We start from the raw sequence: 17,982 nt of genomic DNA on the forward strand, positions 1-17,982 counted from the left end.
CTTGGCTCCTTCGTATCATCCGTAAAGGCAAGATAATGCATTCATATCATCTGAGCTGTACTACATGGAAAGAATTGACATTCCAACCGAGACTGGAAAATAATTCATATCACCGAGATTATACTGTAGCATTGTCTGACAAGAACAAATTTGTGAGAATAAAGGTCGTCAAGTACGTCAATCTGTCTGACGCTGTCCAGCTGGACAGCGCGCACTCATACGCTAGTCAGGTAAATGAGTCGACATGCAAACGCCAAGGAAATGACCTCGACACGAAAGTCACTATGAGCTTTCAAGGGACGCAAAGAACAGTGAGCTAGTGAAAAAGTATGATTTGTCGATGTTGATGATTTCAGCGATCGCAAGGACAGAGACAAGATCCCTGCAGCAACCAGCCTCAACGGCAACAAGAGTAGGAAGTGTCTCCGAGGGGTAACTTATCTAGACGTTGAAGACGCTGTTTTGAAGTGGCTCTTGGATGCACGCACAAGAAACATCCCAATTAGCAGACTGTTCATCAAAGTGCAAGCTGAGAAGTCGGATTTCTCCTTGTCTACCCAGATTTGAAGCAAGGAGGTAGGTGTCTGCACTGCTGCAAGACCAGTCATGGCGTTGCTTGTAAAGCCATCGGGGAGCCGCTTCCATGGACTAGGCTAATGTTGACCGGTGGCTGGAGTAGCAGATAGAAATCATCAAGCAGTACAGTACCCATGGATGTTCACAACACTGATGAGACTGCTCTCTTTTTTCAAATGTTGCTGTCAACTATGCACATCATGGAAGGAGACCAGTGCGTGAGTGACAAGCACAGCAAGCTCTGGGTCACTGTATGGGCATGCTGCCAACTAAACAGAAGTTACTATCACCTCCACTTCGTCATAGTGAAATCCAAGAAACCTTGTGGATTTGGCAATCATGTGCCTGTCCGTTACAATAACGATAATAATAATAATTGGGGGTTTACGTCACGAGACAACTGAGACCATGAGCGACGCCACAGCGGTCAGTCTGTGGATTGCTTTTCCCCACCTGAGGGTTCTTCAATGTGCAATGAAAGCTCATCACACGGCACCCCGTATTTAACGTCCCTAGCAGGAGACAGCCTGTCTAAGCAACTTGTACCCTGCAACCAAGTTGCTGGCGTCCTCGGCCAGGACCAAACGCCTGTTTGTTACAGGCACAACAAAAAAGTGTGCATGACACTCGAGCTGTTTGGCAAATGGCAAGAGCTACATTGCATGTCAGGGCAGAAAAAATCTAACTTCTGCTGGACAACTGCACGACACACAAAGTGACACTACCACTGCAAGCAGTAACTGTACCGTTTCTGCCTCCTAACGCCATATCACGTGTGCAGCCACTCATCTGGAACTTCAAGCTGTGCTATCGGCGTCGGCTAGGGGAAGGTCTCCTACGAGGCACTGACCAACCGGCCACTGCCTTGCCTAGAATGAAATTGTCATTGTGGGTGGCTGTGCAATCGATCAAAGCGTCTTGGATGGAAGTCAAGTGGGAGACCCTCCAACAGTGCTTCAGGAAAGCTGGGACCACTGCAACGGATGATGCCACCAGCAATGACGCTCATGAAGAATTCGGGAGATGTGAAGCTGACACCCTTCAGTGGGACAGAGCCTGCATGAACTCCACTGCTCAGTGGATTCTACTTGGTGGCACTCGCAGGCAGTCCCGCATGAACGCATAAATAGGGGTACGGAGATACGCTGATGACATTATTGTGGTCACCCAAACTTTGGACGTACCATATTTACTCGTGCATGGCCCAAACTTTTTTTTTTTTTAATTGGGACAGGGTGCATCTCTTACACGAAACAAGCTTGCTGCTACCTGCAAGAGTAGCAACTTCACTGCAGCTACTACCCAAAATCATTCCCTACTGCTGCTGCCACTCAAAGCTTGTGAATCAAGCATTTATTCAATATTCGTACTCGTCTTCCACGCACCTGCTCACGATGTCCACGAAGAGACCTTTCACTTGTGGTTTGTTCCATTGAGCTGTTCTTTTTGACATATCCAGGAACGAACACACTGCTTATGGACACTGAATTCCCGTCATATCGTTTACAGTGCCCCCGGCGTACTGACCTGGAGCTCATGGCTACGATTTCCGAAGTAGACAGCAGAGAAAAAAACACAATGTGCAACATGTAACCAGACGTGGGACGCGTGACAGGAACTACGTTGGAAGATTGAAGTCACTGAAAAGCGACCACGTGGGACTAAATGGGACGCACGGGACTGGGTGTTGTGGATGTGGCTCTCCCCATCCAGTGGTGGCTAGATGAACTTAGCCTGCAGTGGTACGTGCTCCAATGAGTGTGGTCTTTCGTAAATTTTTTTCCCCAAAATTTTCTACTCGAAAGTGGGGATGCGGGCCTTACACAAGAATATACGGTAGCTAACGAGGCCTTCAATGTAGCAAATTCAAGACTTTGTGCCCAGAGTTGATGTTCACATCCGATGTCTCAAGAGAAGGCAGGATTACAAATTTTGATCTAACTCCACACATTGACAAAGGCTTTTGTTTGTCATGCTGAAGGTCAAACTCCAAGCCCTTCAGAGTGCGTCTAGTTCACACACTAAGGTGGTATCAAGAAAGGACTGGTCAAATAGTGTTTTATATCAACCGTAAAGAAATCTTGCAAACACTTTGTCCAGCATGCTCTACACCAACAGCACGAGAGCGATGCTGATTATTTTGTTGACTCTGTTTGGAAGCAACTCGAGGAAGTTTCGATCCCTCAAGCTCAGAAAGAAGAGCTCAGAAAGAAGAACCTAGCAAGGAGAAAAAGTCTCTTGTTCTGCTGTTTTTCCATGGGATATCCCACACCATTGGCAAGCAAGTAAACAACATCGGACAATGAGCTGCGTACAATGTGGGAACAAACTTACTAAGACTTTGACTTAAGCAGTATTTTGACTTATCAAATAACTGCCAAATTTTGATAAAAATTGGCCCCTAAACTGCTGTCACTTAACAAATCCTTCGACTTCTTCGCCAAAATTGTGGATAACGTGCTGTTTGGTATCCGGAAGTCCGCGGCAATCGATTTTGTGCCGGCTTCAACCGCTGTTATCAGCTCGCGCTTTTTTGCAAGCCTCTTCAAGCTGCATTGCCTCAGCGTTGACAATGACATGTCGCACAAAACTTAACAGCGCGCGCACAGTACACACAGTTCTTGACTTTCACTTCACCGCGTCCTCATCTACCGTCTTTGGCACCAAACAGCCTAGCCCACGCACAGTGTCTCGCGCTAGTTTTGAAATCACGCAAGCCTCGATCCCGTCAACTCTCGATCGGGCGGACTTGGAATGGATTGTGTTGGCTGGCTTGAAGAACTTGGCCGATCATGGCGATCCATAGTCGAGAAAGGTGGTGTTTACCGATCCGAAGTGAAATTCGACTTAAACAGATGAAAAATGTCGCCTGGGACGTAACATTTGTTCGGCTTAGCCGTGATTTCGACTTAAACGATTTCAACTAAAGCAGGTATTATTTACATTACGGGAATACACGCCGTGCACGGGACATCGTGGGCGTTCGACTTAAGCCTAATTTTGTGCTTAACCAGCGTTTGAATGAGATTTTACTGTATATGTTACTTAGTGTTATGTTATGAATAAAGATGATATTTTGTGCCCTTCTTAGCTTGATACCTGTTTTATGAAAAATTGTGTTTTTCCGTACACGCGGCGCAGGTAGTGGTGGCGGCCATCATTGTTTCACTGAAGTGTTCCTTTTAACGAATTTCTGTACTTAACGAAACAAAGAGCCAGTATTATAATTACGTTATGTAGAGGTTCCACTGTATATTGTTAAAAAAAAGTTCAACCAGCAGAAAACGACACAGGAGGAGAGGAGACAATGAGTGTGCTATCTCCTCTCTTGTGCCTGCATCTTTCGCTGGTGGAACTTCTCTCTGTTTTTTTTTTTAACTTCTTGTCTGGACAAAAAGTCCTGGGTTTGTTTGTGAATATCATTCTGCCTTTGCCTGCTCACTTCTTAAAGCTCTTTATAGCCAGGCTCCCTCCTTCATTCCAATACCCAGGTCGAGGCTAGACAATGTGCTCCCAGATGCGCAGTACAGTTTCTTTGCAAGGTAAGGTGAAATTTCTATGTAACAGTATCTGCAAACCAGCATATGTGCTGGGGTTAACTATGGAGATCCAAGTGTGGTTTCTCCAGCACTCGCCGATAGGAGTACTCCCTGTCCCAGTGATAAGCTGTTTGCTTTCGTCTGCTCATGTGTGATCACAATGAACAATAGTTGCTTCTTTGGAACAGAAGGCATTCACTGGACTATACTTAGAGTCTGACTTTTTCGGGTAAAACCGGATATCGCCCGAATTTACTCACTAGGCAATCGGGTTTAACCCGAAAACTACTGGTCAGGACCCACCATTGCACGGCTGCCCTCAGAAACATTGGCAGAAGCTAGCGGCGCCTTGGCGCCAAAAATTCCTTCATTGCGCATGTGCGCCGTAGCACGGGCTCTGTTTTGTTTATAATTTTGTGTTATTGTGTGGAGGAGACGCGCGCCTTCGGGAGGGCGTATAGTTTCGTTTCTGTGCGGCGTTTCGTTCTTTTTGGTCTTGGCTTCCACTGTATCGACCCTGTCATGGGCCGGAAAAGGAAGAGTCTTGAAGACTGGAGAGCGCAGTACGAGGACTTAGAGATCGTCAAGGAAGGTGACGGCGAAGATGTGATCGCCTGCCGGTTTTGCCACTTAGTGCTTCCATCAGATCCGTCAAAGAAGCCTGATAGGATTAAGGAATACCTCGCATCTGCAAGGCATGGCACGCTCAAAAGTAAAGTCGATGGAGAGCAGACACTGTGTGATGTCTGCTATCGCCAGCTGGACAGGGAGAAAAGTTCAGAAGGAGCCATCCACGAGTTCGTGCTCTTATAGCGAAAAGCGGAATTAGCCTTGAACACGCTGACGGACCATTCGGCAAATTTGTCCGGAAATACTGCCCTGCTGCAAGAGCTATGCCCGCAAGCCACCAGCTCCGTCGTAAACAACTGCTGGAGGTGTTCCATAAGCACCTAGAAGACATTCGAGATGACGTCAAGGACTCCAAATTAAGTTGTATCGTCGACGAGTCATCTGATATAATGGGATACCTGACGGTGAATACGCTAATCTGTTTCTACAGCCACCAGAAACATCAAGAGGGCGTCTACCTCGTAGACGTAAAGCGACTGAAGCTATGCAACGCATATACCGTCGCAAATGTGCTTCGCGAAGTGTTGACATCCCTAGGCAAATCGTGGACAGACGTGATAGCGATTTCAAGTGATTCTGCGCAGTACATGCAAAGGATGGTGAGAGATGTGAACGACGGGGAAGCGGTAAAGATTCTGCACATAAAGGATGCGGTACATGCAGACGCCACAAAGAACTCTGATGGATGACGAAAATCTGAAGGCCCAGCTGATATTACTGGTCAACAGCTGCTGAATATCTTATCAGTGGTTTCGCATTATCACTACAAGTTGCAAAAAGTTAATGTGCAAAAGGAACATGTGCAATAGTGGACTTGCAGTGGAGCATTATTACTGTAAAAAGATTGTGCTTACCAAGGTTCACAGTTATGTGTTTAACAGTTGCAAATATTCTTTTTCACCTTCTGTTTTGTCTTTCACAACTTTTTTTTGCATACTGCATTGAGCCTTGCATTTGTAGCCACCCACACAACAGCAGCATCACAAAAATTTGTAATAAATAAAAAGTATTGCACGCAGCTGTTTGGGTGTTACCCATTTACTCTGACATTTCTTAGTTTTGGCAATTTGTAAAGAGAATGTTTTTTTTTTTTCACCCGAAAAGTACCCGAATAAACATATTTCACCCGATTTCACCATGTTTCCTTGTTCACAAAAAAACACCCGATTTTTCACCCCCCAACTTTTGACAAAAATAAAACCCGAAAAAGTCCGACCCTAACTACACTGGACCGATCGGACCAAACCAAGCAATTTCATGTGGAGACATCTTGAACTGGATTGACTCGGTTGTCACCAGGGTTGCAGAGTTGCCACTCCAGAATCATTCCAGATTTAGCAGAGCCCGGAATGGAATTGGAATGGAATGGCAGAAACTGTCCTAGGAATGGAAATGGAATGGAATGGAATGGTCTGGGTGCCCCGGTGGCAGTTTTGGTTTCAACGTGCTCGTTTCTGCCCTCGCACACTTTGTACCGCACCTGCACACGGTCAAGAGTGAAATAACCTTGTCTTTGTGCTTTGTCCGTGCTTGGTAATGTCAATCTCATCTAGCTGTGCTGAACTTGCCAGTATGGTTACTGGTCCTTTTCATTTATTGAGGGAATTAACGGAATGGAATTGGGTTGCCAAGTCATTCCAGGAGTGGGAACTGACCATACCTTTTCATTCCGAGGAATTGAAAGGAATGGAATGATCGCAAATCTCCATTCCTGGGGAATGGAATTGGAATGGAATGGGAGACCCCATTCCGCAACCCTCGTTGTCACTGATGCTCATGATGAGCTGTGCATGAACCAGACATAGTAGTGTTTTGTAGGATGTCCCAGAATAGTTTCTGTAGATTGCAAATTGTAGACTAATTTTTTAGGTTGCTGTAAACATTGTCTGAGATGCAAATACATACTGGGTTTCTCCAAAGTCTCTAGTGCTACACTCAGGGGGTAAATTCTTCCTTTCTGGTTGATATATAGCCTTTTGTTGTTGTGGACACCAAGGGCAGTCTAGAGCTTAGTTTCCGTTAAATATGGACGCTGTTATTATCACCCGCCTGGTGCGTGGGATGATGGAACGTTATGCAATGCCGCTAATTTTCGTGGAGGCTAGTTATGCATTGATGCACATTATATACTGGAAGTTATAGCAGTACCTCAGTATAATATAGGATAATTTGTTTTTATTGCATTTTATTTTCATTCTTTTTATTTACTTCATTTGCTTTCATTTTAAATTTGTCATACGAGGGTGGTTCCATAAGTTTCCGGCCCGAGGTAGAAAATGCGATTAAGGACGTGTGGTGCCATCTGTTGGAGGGCCAGAGCACCACCCTAAACCCTCTCCATGCTTTTGTTGGTTGGAGAGTGGCATTTCAACCAGCCAGGGTGCACTCTTCAGTTAAAATTGAAAAAATCAAGCACCGCGCTGTGATAAAATTCTTGACAAAAGAGGGAATTTTGCCTAGTGTGACTGGACAACGTGTACAGGGAAGCCTCTCTGTCGTACACAATGGTAAAAGACTGGGCTAAGCAGTTTCGACTGGGGTGGATAGTCCACTGAAGATGATCCAGGCGATGGTCGTCCAGTGGAAGTGGTGACACAAGATAATTTGTCTTTTGTCGAGGAGGAAGTGCTGAGCGACAGGCGTCTGAAGGTGAAGGAAATCTCAGAAAGGCTGGGGCTTTCCAAAAAAAACCGTTTTTCGCATCATCGACGAGGGCCTTCACATGAAAAAGGTCAGTGCGAGATGTGTGCCACGACTTCTCTCGTCAGTTCAAAAGCAACAGCGCGTCATCTGTGCCAAAGAGTTTTTGGAGCTCTGTCAAGAGAACGAAGAAGAAATATTGAAGTCAATTGTCACAGGGGATGAGACTATGGTGCTCTACTATGATCCCCTTTCGAAAAAGGAGTCGATGGAATGGCACAAACCAGGAGAAGCACCCCCAAGAAAAGCCAGGGTCACACAATCCACAAAGAAGATCATGGCAACAATATTTTGGGATTGTCACGGGATCCTCCTCATCGACTTCAAAGAGAGGAACACCACAGTGAATGCGACTTATTATGCTTCACTCCTGCACCGACTGCGAGACGCCATCAAGAAAAAGAGGCATGGCAGGCTGAGTCGAGGTGTCCGGTTGCTCCAGGACAATGCCCCTGTCCACACGGCTTCTGTTGCTAAGGCTGCACTGAAGGAGTGTGGCTTCGAAGAAATCCACCACCCACCCTGCAGTTCAGACTTGGCACCGAGTGACTACTTCCTGTTCTCAAACTTGAAGAGGGATCTCAGAGGACGGAGATTTCAAAACAATAGTGAGGTGTAAGAAGCAGTTTTCCGGCATTTTGCGGACAAAACTGCGTACTATTTTTTCAAGGGTATAAGAATGCTGGTTGAAAGGTGTCAAAAGTGCATCGAAGTTAAGGGTGACTATGTCGAAAAGTGATACACTTGTTTCGTCTCTATGACTATTAAAAGTTGGTCGGGCTGGAAACTTATGGAACTACCCTCGTACTATTAAAGAAAATATCCCAACAAATCTGTAGTTCCTGTGAGACCATGAGATATTTAGTTTCAACTGTAGAAAACATATATTCCAGAGCTAGGTAGAGTGCAATATCTGAGGTGCTACTGCAACAGAACTAAAGTTTTGGTGCACTTCTAGCAGATTCACAAAGAAAATGTCCTGAAAGGGGTAACACACCTTATGCTTGTAGGTCCTCAGGGCTTTCCTTGCCTTTTCAATGAGGATACTGTGGTCAGTTTCCAGCTAAAAGAAAACAGGCAGAGAAGAAACACTTAGAAAGATGAAAGTAACTGAAAAGGTTAGCCAGCTGTAGGGATCGAACCCACATCTTCTGGATTACCGGTCCAGGGCTCTACCAATTAAAGAAACACTTAGTTTTATAGTTGCTAAAGCACGCAAAAGTACTGTCACACATCCTCTACTTACTACTATGGCTTGTGTTCCAAGCGCATAAATTTAAGGCACTGCAGTTCCTGGCACTCAGTTAAATCTTTTCTGGGAATGCCTACGCCAAGTTCAATATATTTCTACAGTGGTCATAGCAGTACCACGCTGATTAAGTGGTCACAGGGACACTAGAAAGAGACCATGGCATCTCAAAGAGCTGCTTTTATAATGAGTAGCGCTTTTCATTTTTTGGCAATTACAGTAAACCCCCGCTAACTCGAAGTCGTAAAAACCGGAAAAACTTTCGAGATAACAGGCTTTCGAGTTAAGCGAAAAACGAAAATTACGTTGCCACGATGTTACCACAATGCACTGTGTTATGAAACGTAAAAAAAAAGCGTTCCTACAGTAATAGGGCTCCTAAACAATTCTGAAGCAAATTCTGTAACATTATCTGAGAGGGAATAATTCCATAATAGCAATCTTCTTTGCATTGGCATCTGGGAGCAAGAAAGCACCTTCAAGCACTTCAATGCAACGCATCAGATGCACTTCCTGGCACACTACCGAGGGCACAATCGACGATTCCAGTGTCACTCGGTTCACCGCTTACTAGAACATCGCTGTCGTAAAGTATAGTCCTTGATGTTCAAGTCCTCTAAAGCCCGGTTTTACCAACGTCGATTAACACTTGAACCAAGATCAACGGTCCCTTAACTTAAATTTAATGCTTAACTGTGCTTCACAAACGGGAGTTACTGGTATTGAAACATTCATCACGTCACCATGCAACGTTTACAAAAAAAGAATGAGCGTTAACTTCAAGCGCTTCAAGTTTTAATAACGCTCTCCCCACAACATGCAAGGCGTATCAAGTCGTTGCACAATTCATCACAGCCACTGAACTCGTCTGCTGGCTCCGGTACAGCGGTGGAAGACCAGAAACCCGCATGACCGAAAGAGTTCACGATAATGGCTTGATAAGCTTGCTGCCAGGCCTTTGATAAGTGCCACCTTCCACTCCAAAGTCAGGGACTTCCATGTGCGTTGTCCAAGCCATCACGCCGCGAAGAACGAAACGAAACTGAGACGCTCAGCCGAATGGAGAGGAGGAGGAGGAGTGATGTTGGGTGGAAATGGGAGTGTGGTCTGCCTGCCACAGCTAGCGGCATTTTGCAAGGATGAGAGTGAGTAACTAGGACTGAAAGGCTTTGACCTTGACCTAGCCTGGGGACTGAAGAATGCACGTTATCAGCCGTATGTACAGTGACCTACCGGTGATGGAATTTCGAGATATCCGTACTCGACAAAAAAAAGCTTAGACTTAAAAGGGCCCAAATACATAGGAAGCATTGGGACAAGGATCGAGACGCAAATTAAATATGAGATAACCGATATTTCGAGATAAGCGAGTCCGAGGTTAACGAGTGTTTCCTTTATATACTTTTTTGAGGCATCCCAAAACAAGGAAAAAATGGGTGTTGAGCTAGACTACAGTAATATACAAGCCTGAACTGGCTTATGACGTCACAGGCCAGCAGGATAACATCTCTTTTTCATCTGTCTGCCCTTCCTTTTAATACACTGGAAAGTACAACCACCAGACTGAGAGGGGGTGTCACATGACAATGATCCTGCAACTCTCAGCTAGCTAAGGATTACTAGAACGGTTCTGTTTAATAGGCTTACATTTTCCAATTGCATCACAAGAAAGTTCACCTGGTATAGTACCATTCTTGTGTGATTAAGAGACACTGTAGATTGTAAGCAGCGCACAATGACACTAAGAGCACAGATATAATTTGGGGGGCTCTCTCAACTGGAGAGAACCGCAAGGTCTTGGGCATAGCATTTACTTTGCAAATTAATTTTACCATTAAAACTTAATGAAATATATTCATTTAGGCCTCCACCAAACTGTAAATGTGAAACTGTAATTGAAATTTCTTAAAGGGGACATCCAATGAGGCAGCAGGAGAAGCGCACGTATACCTATCGTGGGCATGTAGATTTCGAACACATCCGATTGTAGTGTTCCGTATATACGCAGTAAATTCACACAGTTGCATTTTCCAATACTGATTCACAGCATTGCATCCACAGCAGTTCTCGCGAATGTTCCACTGACAACATTATCGGCATGTCCTCGGGACAGAGACGCCAGACCGCTTCACAACGCATGCTATGGTTTTCACAAAGACTGCTCCATGGCGTGGGCATGGCAAGCACGTGCATGCCATGAACTAAAAACACTGATGCACGAGCTGAAACGACGTTTACTGCTTAGCGCTCAATCAAGAAAGAGTCCAGTATAATGTTTATTGTGGTTTCATAACGGAATCACAGTTTTGAGTTATCATAAGTACGAAATTAACACATCATGCAATGGAATTTGAAGTGAACTTGCTCGTGCATTTTTGTGTGCCCTTAGTGTCAGCCACAGGAACAGTCAGAAAGAAATATTCTACATCAAAACAAATGCTAAGACCATAGAACTCTTAATTTCACAACCCCAATTCTGTTAGTATCTGGCAGATATTCACAGCCACTAAGGTTGGTAAAATCTACATGCTAGAGTTTGTGGCTTGATTGCCTTGCTACGTGATATGCCAGAGTCTGCCCTTGCTATATTTAATTAAAGCAGCATTGCACATGTCAAAGTTCGAATACTTACCAGCAAGCAACTGTATGTTTGATCAAAATATTTTCACTATAATATGAGAATTTTGTAAGGACTGTAACAAAGACAAGTAATATTTAGGGGATATGGCACCTAATGCTGCACTGTGCATCCAGCTAGAAAACAAGATCTAAAAGCAACATAGCTGGTGTATAATATATGTACAGTAGATGTAATGTCATGTACAGTGATCAAATGTTAAGCACAATGAAGGGAAAGAAACCTTGAATGAGATGACGAAGGCATCTGGAGTCCACAGCCAGACGAGAGGCTTCAATATCTTGGGCACGAGCTGCAGATGAAGCTGGAGGGGCCCTTCGTCAGAATGAATCTTGTGCTGTGCCTGCAAAATGTTTGTATGCTTCACTTGCGTGCATTTTGATCACACTACGAGCACTATGTACTCTGGACATCTGATCTATGATGTATGTTTGGATCCTTGTGTTTTAGGGTCAAACTCATTTTTACCCCCTCACAATATGGATAATCGTCACTTAGGGTAAATCCCGAAAACTAACTTTGCAAAGTGCCAATTCAGTCACCAATACGGGCTAAGCACTGCGCACTCATCATAGTTGTTTCTTATTTTGCGTTCATCTAAAATGTGAGAAGCACTATGTTCTATGTTCCACCGGAATGTCTGCTTCTGCACCCCATATCACTCGATTTTACGGCACCCGAAATAAAACACGATTTTTACCCCCCCCCTCCCTTCCCCCGATTTTCAGATAACATAAAAATACAAGGCACCCACATACGTTGTATACAGTCCATTCAGGACGGTGACAGGTATCATCAATGACACAGGTAATTATACAAGCATTCCAAGGAAGTCGAGGAACATAGCACTTCCCATGTACTTCTCCCTCAGTTTATAAACCCTAAATATCTCAACAGAACACATTGTGCTGGCACTGAATCACTGGAACTTACTATGTTTGACCTCTATTCATGAGCAGGACAACACCGGTTGCCCGCGTGAAAAGCACAGAATAGTCAATGGAGGTCACAGGAAGTTCAGCATTGTCCAACATTACCTGAGGTCGAATATAAGGGAGGATGACCAGTTTAGTTTGGCAGTGAAGAGTCAAAGGCTATGGAGGTCTTACACAGTAGTTTGTATGACTAACAGCTGGCAATTCCGGAAGTGTCAGCACAATGTCGGATTGGGCTTTTTGTGCGGTGCATGTTGCCACTTTAGGGATCGACTCCTAAACGGAAGGCCATGCCATGAGATTTTGACGACAAGGATGATGTCTCTAGTGTCAGGTTGCTGTCTTCTCTCATGGACAAAATGGACAGTGAGAACAAATGTGCCAGAATAATATTGCAAACTTTTTTCTGAGTTAATCGAAATAGAGGAATAAAAAAGGGCTAAAATTGTCATCTCACATTGTCAGAGGCCTCCCTTCTTTCATTAGCGCTCACCCCACTTTCGTACGTCGACTGACAAGTCCCGAGTCCTGCAAACGATTTTCTAGGAAACAGTCACTGCTCGCAAATCCGGCGTTTACTGTATATCTGAGTAATCAATTTGTTTCCCCTCGATTCTAAGTGTGCCTTTTCCAAAATGAGGCTGCACAAAGCAGGAGGTGGTCCTTACATTCAAGGACAGGAGTTGACTGACACAACTGACTTGGAGACAGAGTTCCTTGCAGAAACATCCACTTCCCACTGCATATAGTCTTCAGAAGCCATCAAAAGAATTGCTTATGGTGCAGTTCTTGCATGATTTCTTAGTCATTTCTGGCTCAATTCCCTCCGATGTATCAGAGACTCATTTTGCAATGGCCTCTAGCAACGCTTTTCCTGTCTTTCCAATCAGTGTCCACCTAGCTTTGATAAAACATATTTGTGCCCACACTGTTTAGGGAATGATGCACCAGTATTGTTCACGTGAGCATGTTCATGCTCGGTGAGCTGATGTATGATAACAGGCACATACTATAACTACCCATCGCCTAATTGTATGCTTCCAATTGATACTAGGAGTCAGTCATTGAAAAGGAACTTTGTTATAGTTGTATCTTGTATGGTCTGTCATTCCAAGCAATTCCTCAAATGTCTCCTTATTACTAAGGGTGTGCGAATATTCGAGTTCTCGAATTCGAATCGAATATCAAATGCTCGAACTATTCGATTCGCGAATCGAATATCTAATATTCGATTTTTCGAATATTTGACTATTCCATGAATATGAACGACACAACCCAAAAGTGGGCTTCACCTGATGCTTCCGTGCATGAGGTGAAGCCTCCTTTACGAATTGCCCTTGCTGCAGGACCAACACAGGCGGTTTTAGTTTAAGATAAAGTTATCCAAAGTTAGTTTTGTAGACATCGTCTGTGGAAGGGGTGGTGCCCCTCCCACATGAAGTTTAGCAGTGCCGAAGAGGGACTTTGATTTCATATCTGTGAGGTTGCCTTTAAAAAGCTAGGACTCTTGAATAATGACTACAGCCCATGAAAAGGGTGCTCATGGCAAAGCTGAGGCAGGATGCCAATTCGTTTGTTTCACAAATGGCCTGTGGTTGTCTGAAACAATTACAGCCTCATCCGTATAAACATGTTACTGCCTGACATAAAATTTTGAAATGAAGGTAACCACTCCAGTACTCCAGTAAGTGTAGGCTCACCTGAAAAGCAGGAAGCACTCTCGTGTAAAATTAAAGAGTAGGGGCTTTAAGCAGAAGAATTGCATGTCTATCTTGTGACAGTTAATGCCAGAAAAATTACACTAAAGCCAAGCGCTACAAAATGGAAACTTTTAGTGCGAAAGTCACATATTGTAATTTTGCACGAATATTTGATATTCGATTCGGTATTCCGAAATTCTTCCTCCATTCGACTTAAATATTCTGATTCGCACACCCCTACTTATTACTAAAAAATGTTTCCACAAATATTCGCATACAGCAAAAAACTGCCATGTAAATCGAACGGCTCGTACATGTGTTCTTCCGCTGGCCATAAAGTTAGGGAACGCGCCACTGTCACTTTATTGGGCATATCGTTTTAGAAGAGCTCCCAGACCAATGGTGTCAAGTTCACAGAGTTCTGGGGTTGACCATGGGAAGGTTTCTGGTTCGAAGAGCACTGTCGAGCAGTTTCGAGTGCAATAAATCTGTCCAAAAGTGTGTAACGAGAGGCGACAGAATTACCAGACTCAATCCATGAGGGGGAACAGAGCCACAAACGGGAAATACGAAAGACTCGCAAGACACCGGGGGGATTGGGGACATTTCATCTGGGGGAAATGGGGACACAAAGAAACTGCCGGGTTGAAGAAGGTGGGTTGTTAGCGGCAGTGAGTAGGGTGCAGCCACAGGGTTGAGACAGTTGTGGCCGGGATGCCACTTCGGGCTGGCGTGTAAGAACTGTGGGACGACAAGTGTGATGGACTGATACAAAACATCGCACTGGTGTTGTGTTGTGTGTTGCATCGAGAGAGCGCCATCAAGTCGTCGCCAGCAGCAGCTTCATGGGACCATCAAGCGCTTCAAAGAAGGCCACGCCATTGGAAAAGAGGTATGTATCGCAATTTGTTTGTCTTCATGTTATATGTTCACCTGTCCTAGTAAGATATTCTAGCTGTTAGCTTGATTTCTGACTCTTCACTCTCCACCGTACCGAAATGTCATGCTGTTGTCATTTACTCGGGCAACTTAATTGCGTCAGCTTTTCTTAGTGAGTCGCCCCAGAGTGATAACGACGGCGTGACAGGCAGGTACAATATTTGATCAACTAGCTGACCGCACACCTAACTTGGGAGCCCAAATGCTGCACTCTTCCATGCGCTTCACACTCAGACTTCAGCTGCACTGCCAGAGCTACTGCATGGCGACGACCACAATAACGAAAAACCAGCACAAGTTTTCCTCACTTAAAAATTAATGTACACAGCATGTGGCATTTCTGGGTTAAAGAAAGTGCATTAATTATGTGAGGAAATATAAGGTGCATTCGTTTTGTTTGCAGTCCTTACACCAGGTGCAAAAGTGCAGCACATTCGCCTGCACCCCTGCATTTATTTCACGCACTCCACCTCTACTGAATGCTGAGACACATGCTTGGCATTCGAAAGCGCACATATATTCGAGGTTTTATCAAAATGATACACATTGTCAAGAGTGGTCAAGATCTGTTTCAATGTCACGGAACCATTAAAGCCACATACAAGGTGCACGTAAGGTAAGGTATAAAGGTGCACACATGCAGGTGTGCATATAAGGCGTGGGTTCCAGGTTTTAAAAGTTTATTTTTTGTTGTATTCTTATAGTATCTTTCGAGTCTTATTATCTGCACAAATTCAGAGTTCGTAGTCGTTCATTCTTTACATCAGAGTTAATATTTGAACTTCAGAGAAAAAGCGACAGCTGTGGTCGCTTCATGAACATCTCGAAATCCAAATATTCCATGACATATTTATAAGGCATCTTTCATTTCCGTGCTTTCTCACTCTTTGGGTTGCAACAGCTAACTGCCCTTTCAAAAAGACAATCATGTACGACAAGAAGAAATGCCGGCTGTACTCCATTGTGCACTTTGAGGACGAGGGGAAGCATAATTCATAGAAAAAGGAAAACCGTAGGTTGCTGAGCATTTTCCAAGCTAACTGAAGAGATGGCCAAAATGAGTACAAATGCCCTGTGTTACAAGATCATGAGACAATCTGAACTGGACCCACATCTGGACTGTTTAACCCCGAATTTGAAAAACAAACAATGTTTTACAATCCATCTTACTGCTTTTCTCAACATCACCACATCAAGTAGAGTCACCTCACAGGCTAACCACAAGGGACTCCTTATGCAGTGACTCCAATGTTGAGAAACATCCAGGCAAGGATGAGAGCACCCGCATTATGCGGATGCTTTGCGGTGGGTCAAAGAAAGTTGCACAGTTGATTCGGGTCATGAGATCTGCTCTTCCTTGTCGTCTGGGTCTGGTAACTCGCAATGCCTGGCAATCTTGACACAAAGAAAAAAATCTGATCAACCAGTCATACACATGTGGCGTTATGCGGTCAGCTCTCGGTTAGTCGAACCGTCAGGCTGAACATCCTTCGCAGGTCTCTAATTTTGCAGAAAAATACCAAGCATCCGGTACATTTGCAAAAGTTAAGTCATCGCAAAAACAACTAATTACTCTATACAGTTTATCTAACACATGCTACTACAACGTTCATCTAACATATATTTATTGTCTGACGTTTTCATGCTATCCCTCGAAATGTCTCATTTTAAACGCATTTTACCCCCTATCTAAAGTAGCAAATATTCGGTTTAAACTGATTTCTCCCTGAAAGTCATTTACGTTGACAGTTGTTGGTAACGCTGTTGGTGCTACCGACAGAAGACCTTATGTGAAACGCTGAAAACTTTGACATTTAAAATTTTATTTGCTACAATTAATTGGGTACTGACATTACCACACTGTGGCCGGTCCAGACAGGCAGAGCAAATTGAAAGTTTCTCGCTTCCTGCTTGTGTTGCAGACTAATGTGCCACGTAGGCCACAACAATTCACTGGCAGGGTTGCATCCTGTTAGACACAAGGGTAACACAAACCCGGCCATTGTTGTAACTACCCTCAAGCGAGTGCTTTTGGCAAAACTGTCATCTTGTCCTGGTCGCACATCATATAAAACGTCATTTTGAGGTCATGTGACTTTGTTTACATGTCGTTTTTGCCGCTTACCGACATATTTCCGCTGTCGTAACACCAAGAGATGAACGTATTGTGCCAGCGTAAACTATGCGGTGCTTGTTCCGCAACATGGTAGCCCATTTCTCCTTAGTTTAAGTACACCGCATCAGCTCAGTGAGACTTAACGCGCGGTCGTCATCACATCTTTGGAGGTCGTCAACAGCACGAGGGCTTATGTGCAAAACTGCGCGTTTTACTGCGAGATTATCGGATAATTACCGTGATCGAAAGACATCCAAAACGTCGCGCAGAAACAACAACCGCATTGTTTACAAACCGATTGGCCTCCGATCACGGGCGCTGCTATCTTTAAGGTCACGTGTGCCTTGATGTTTGCCATGACGTGCGACCAGGACCTGTCCAGGATGCATTGCGTTTGCTCAGCACGCTTTCGTCTACGGAGCAATACATTGAATGCCACCCCTGTGCTGTTAGAGTATTACGAGCTTTTGCAAGTTCCCGGCGTGCGCCAAGGCTACTTGTCATTAGTGATGTGTCTAGAGACTGAATGGAAAAGAGACGAAAGACCCTGGAGGCAGTGCTGCATTTAAGGAGAAGAGAGAAAGGACTGGTGATAATTTTTCAGCAGTACAATGTTTGTGCTACCGCAATATAAACCAGGCATATTCGCACGTAACAAACAGAGCCGAAAACAGTCGGATGTTTCAATGTTTTGGCACAAGAGGAGTACCCAGTGGGAACCACAGTTTCAAGTTTGGTGCAGTACCAATGACATCAGGGCGATTCCACGCAAAATGGTCCAGCGAACCTGCTCAGCCCTTACAAAACTATCTCAAATTTTTCATATATCATCATTAAAGGCTCCAACTTTCTGTGGTGGAAAATTAATTTTTCCACGGGGCTCCAAAGTCAAATTCGCGGGCGTACGCGAGTAAAAATCGCAAATTCCGCGCCATTCTGCAAGTGTGGCACAAATGCATG

The 17,982-nt window shown here is 44.4% G+C and overlaps 1 protein-coding gene across 4 annotated transcripts in view; it reads right to left on the reverse strand.

Annotated features, from left to right (window-relative positions):
- Window positions 1–17,982, reverse strand: part of LOC135373269 (phosphopantothenate--cysteine ligase-like) — a 56,302-nt gene that overhangs the window by 1,894 nt on the left and 36,426 nt on the right. For all 4 annotated transcript variants that reach the window (XM_064606498.1, XM_064606496.1, XM_064606499.1 and 1 more), the window contains exons 5-6: window positions 11,556–11,675; window positions 8,443–8,508 (exon numbers count right to left, since the gene is read on the reverse strand). In XM_064606498.1, the coding sequence (XP_064462568.1) occupies window positions 8,443–8,508; window positions 11,556–11,675 (186 nt within the window). The remainder of the gene's footprint in view (window positions 1–8,442; window positions 8,509–11,555; window positions 11,676–17,982) is intronic.

Source organism: Ornithodoros turicata, unplaced genomic scaffold (genome assembly GCF_037126465.1).
Source record: "Ornithodoros turicata isolate Travis unplaced genomic scaffold, ASM3712646v1 Chromosome23, whole genome shotgun sequence".
NCBI classification, from domain to species: domain Eukaryota; kingdom Metazoa; phylum Arthropoda; class Arachnida; order Ixodida; family Argasidae; genus Ornithodoros; species Ornithodoros turicata.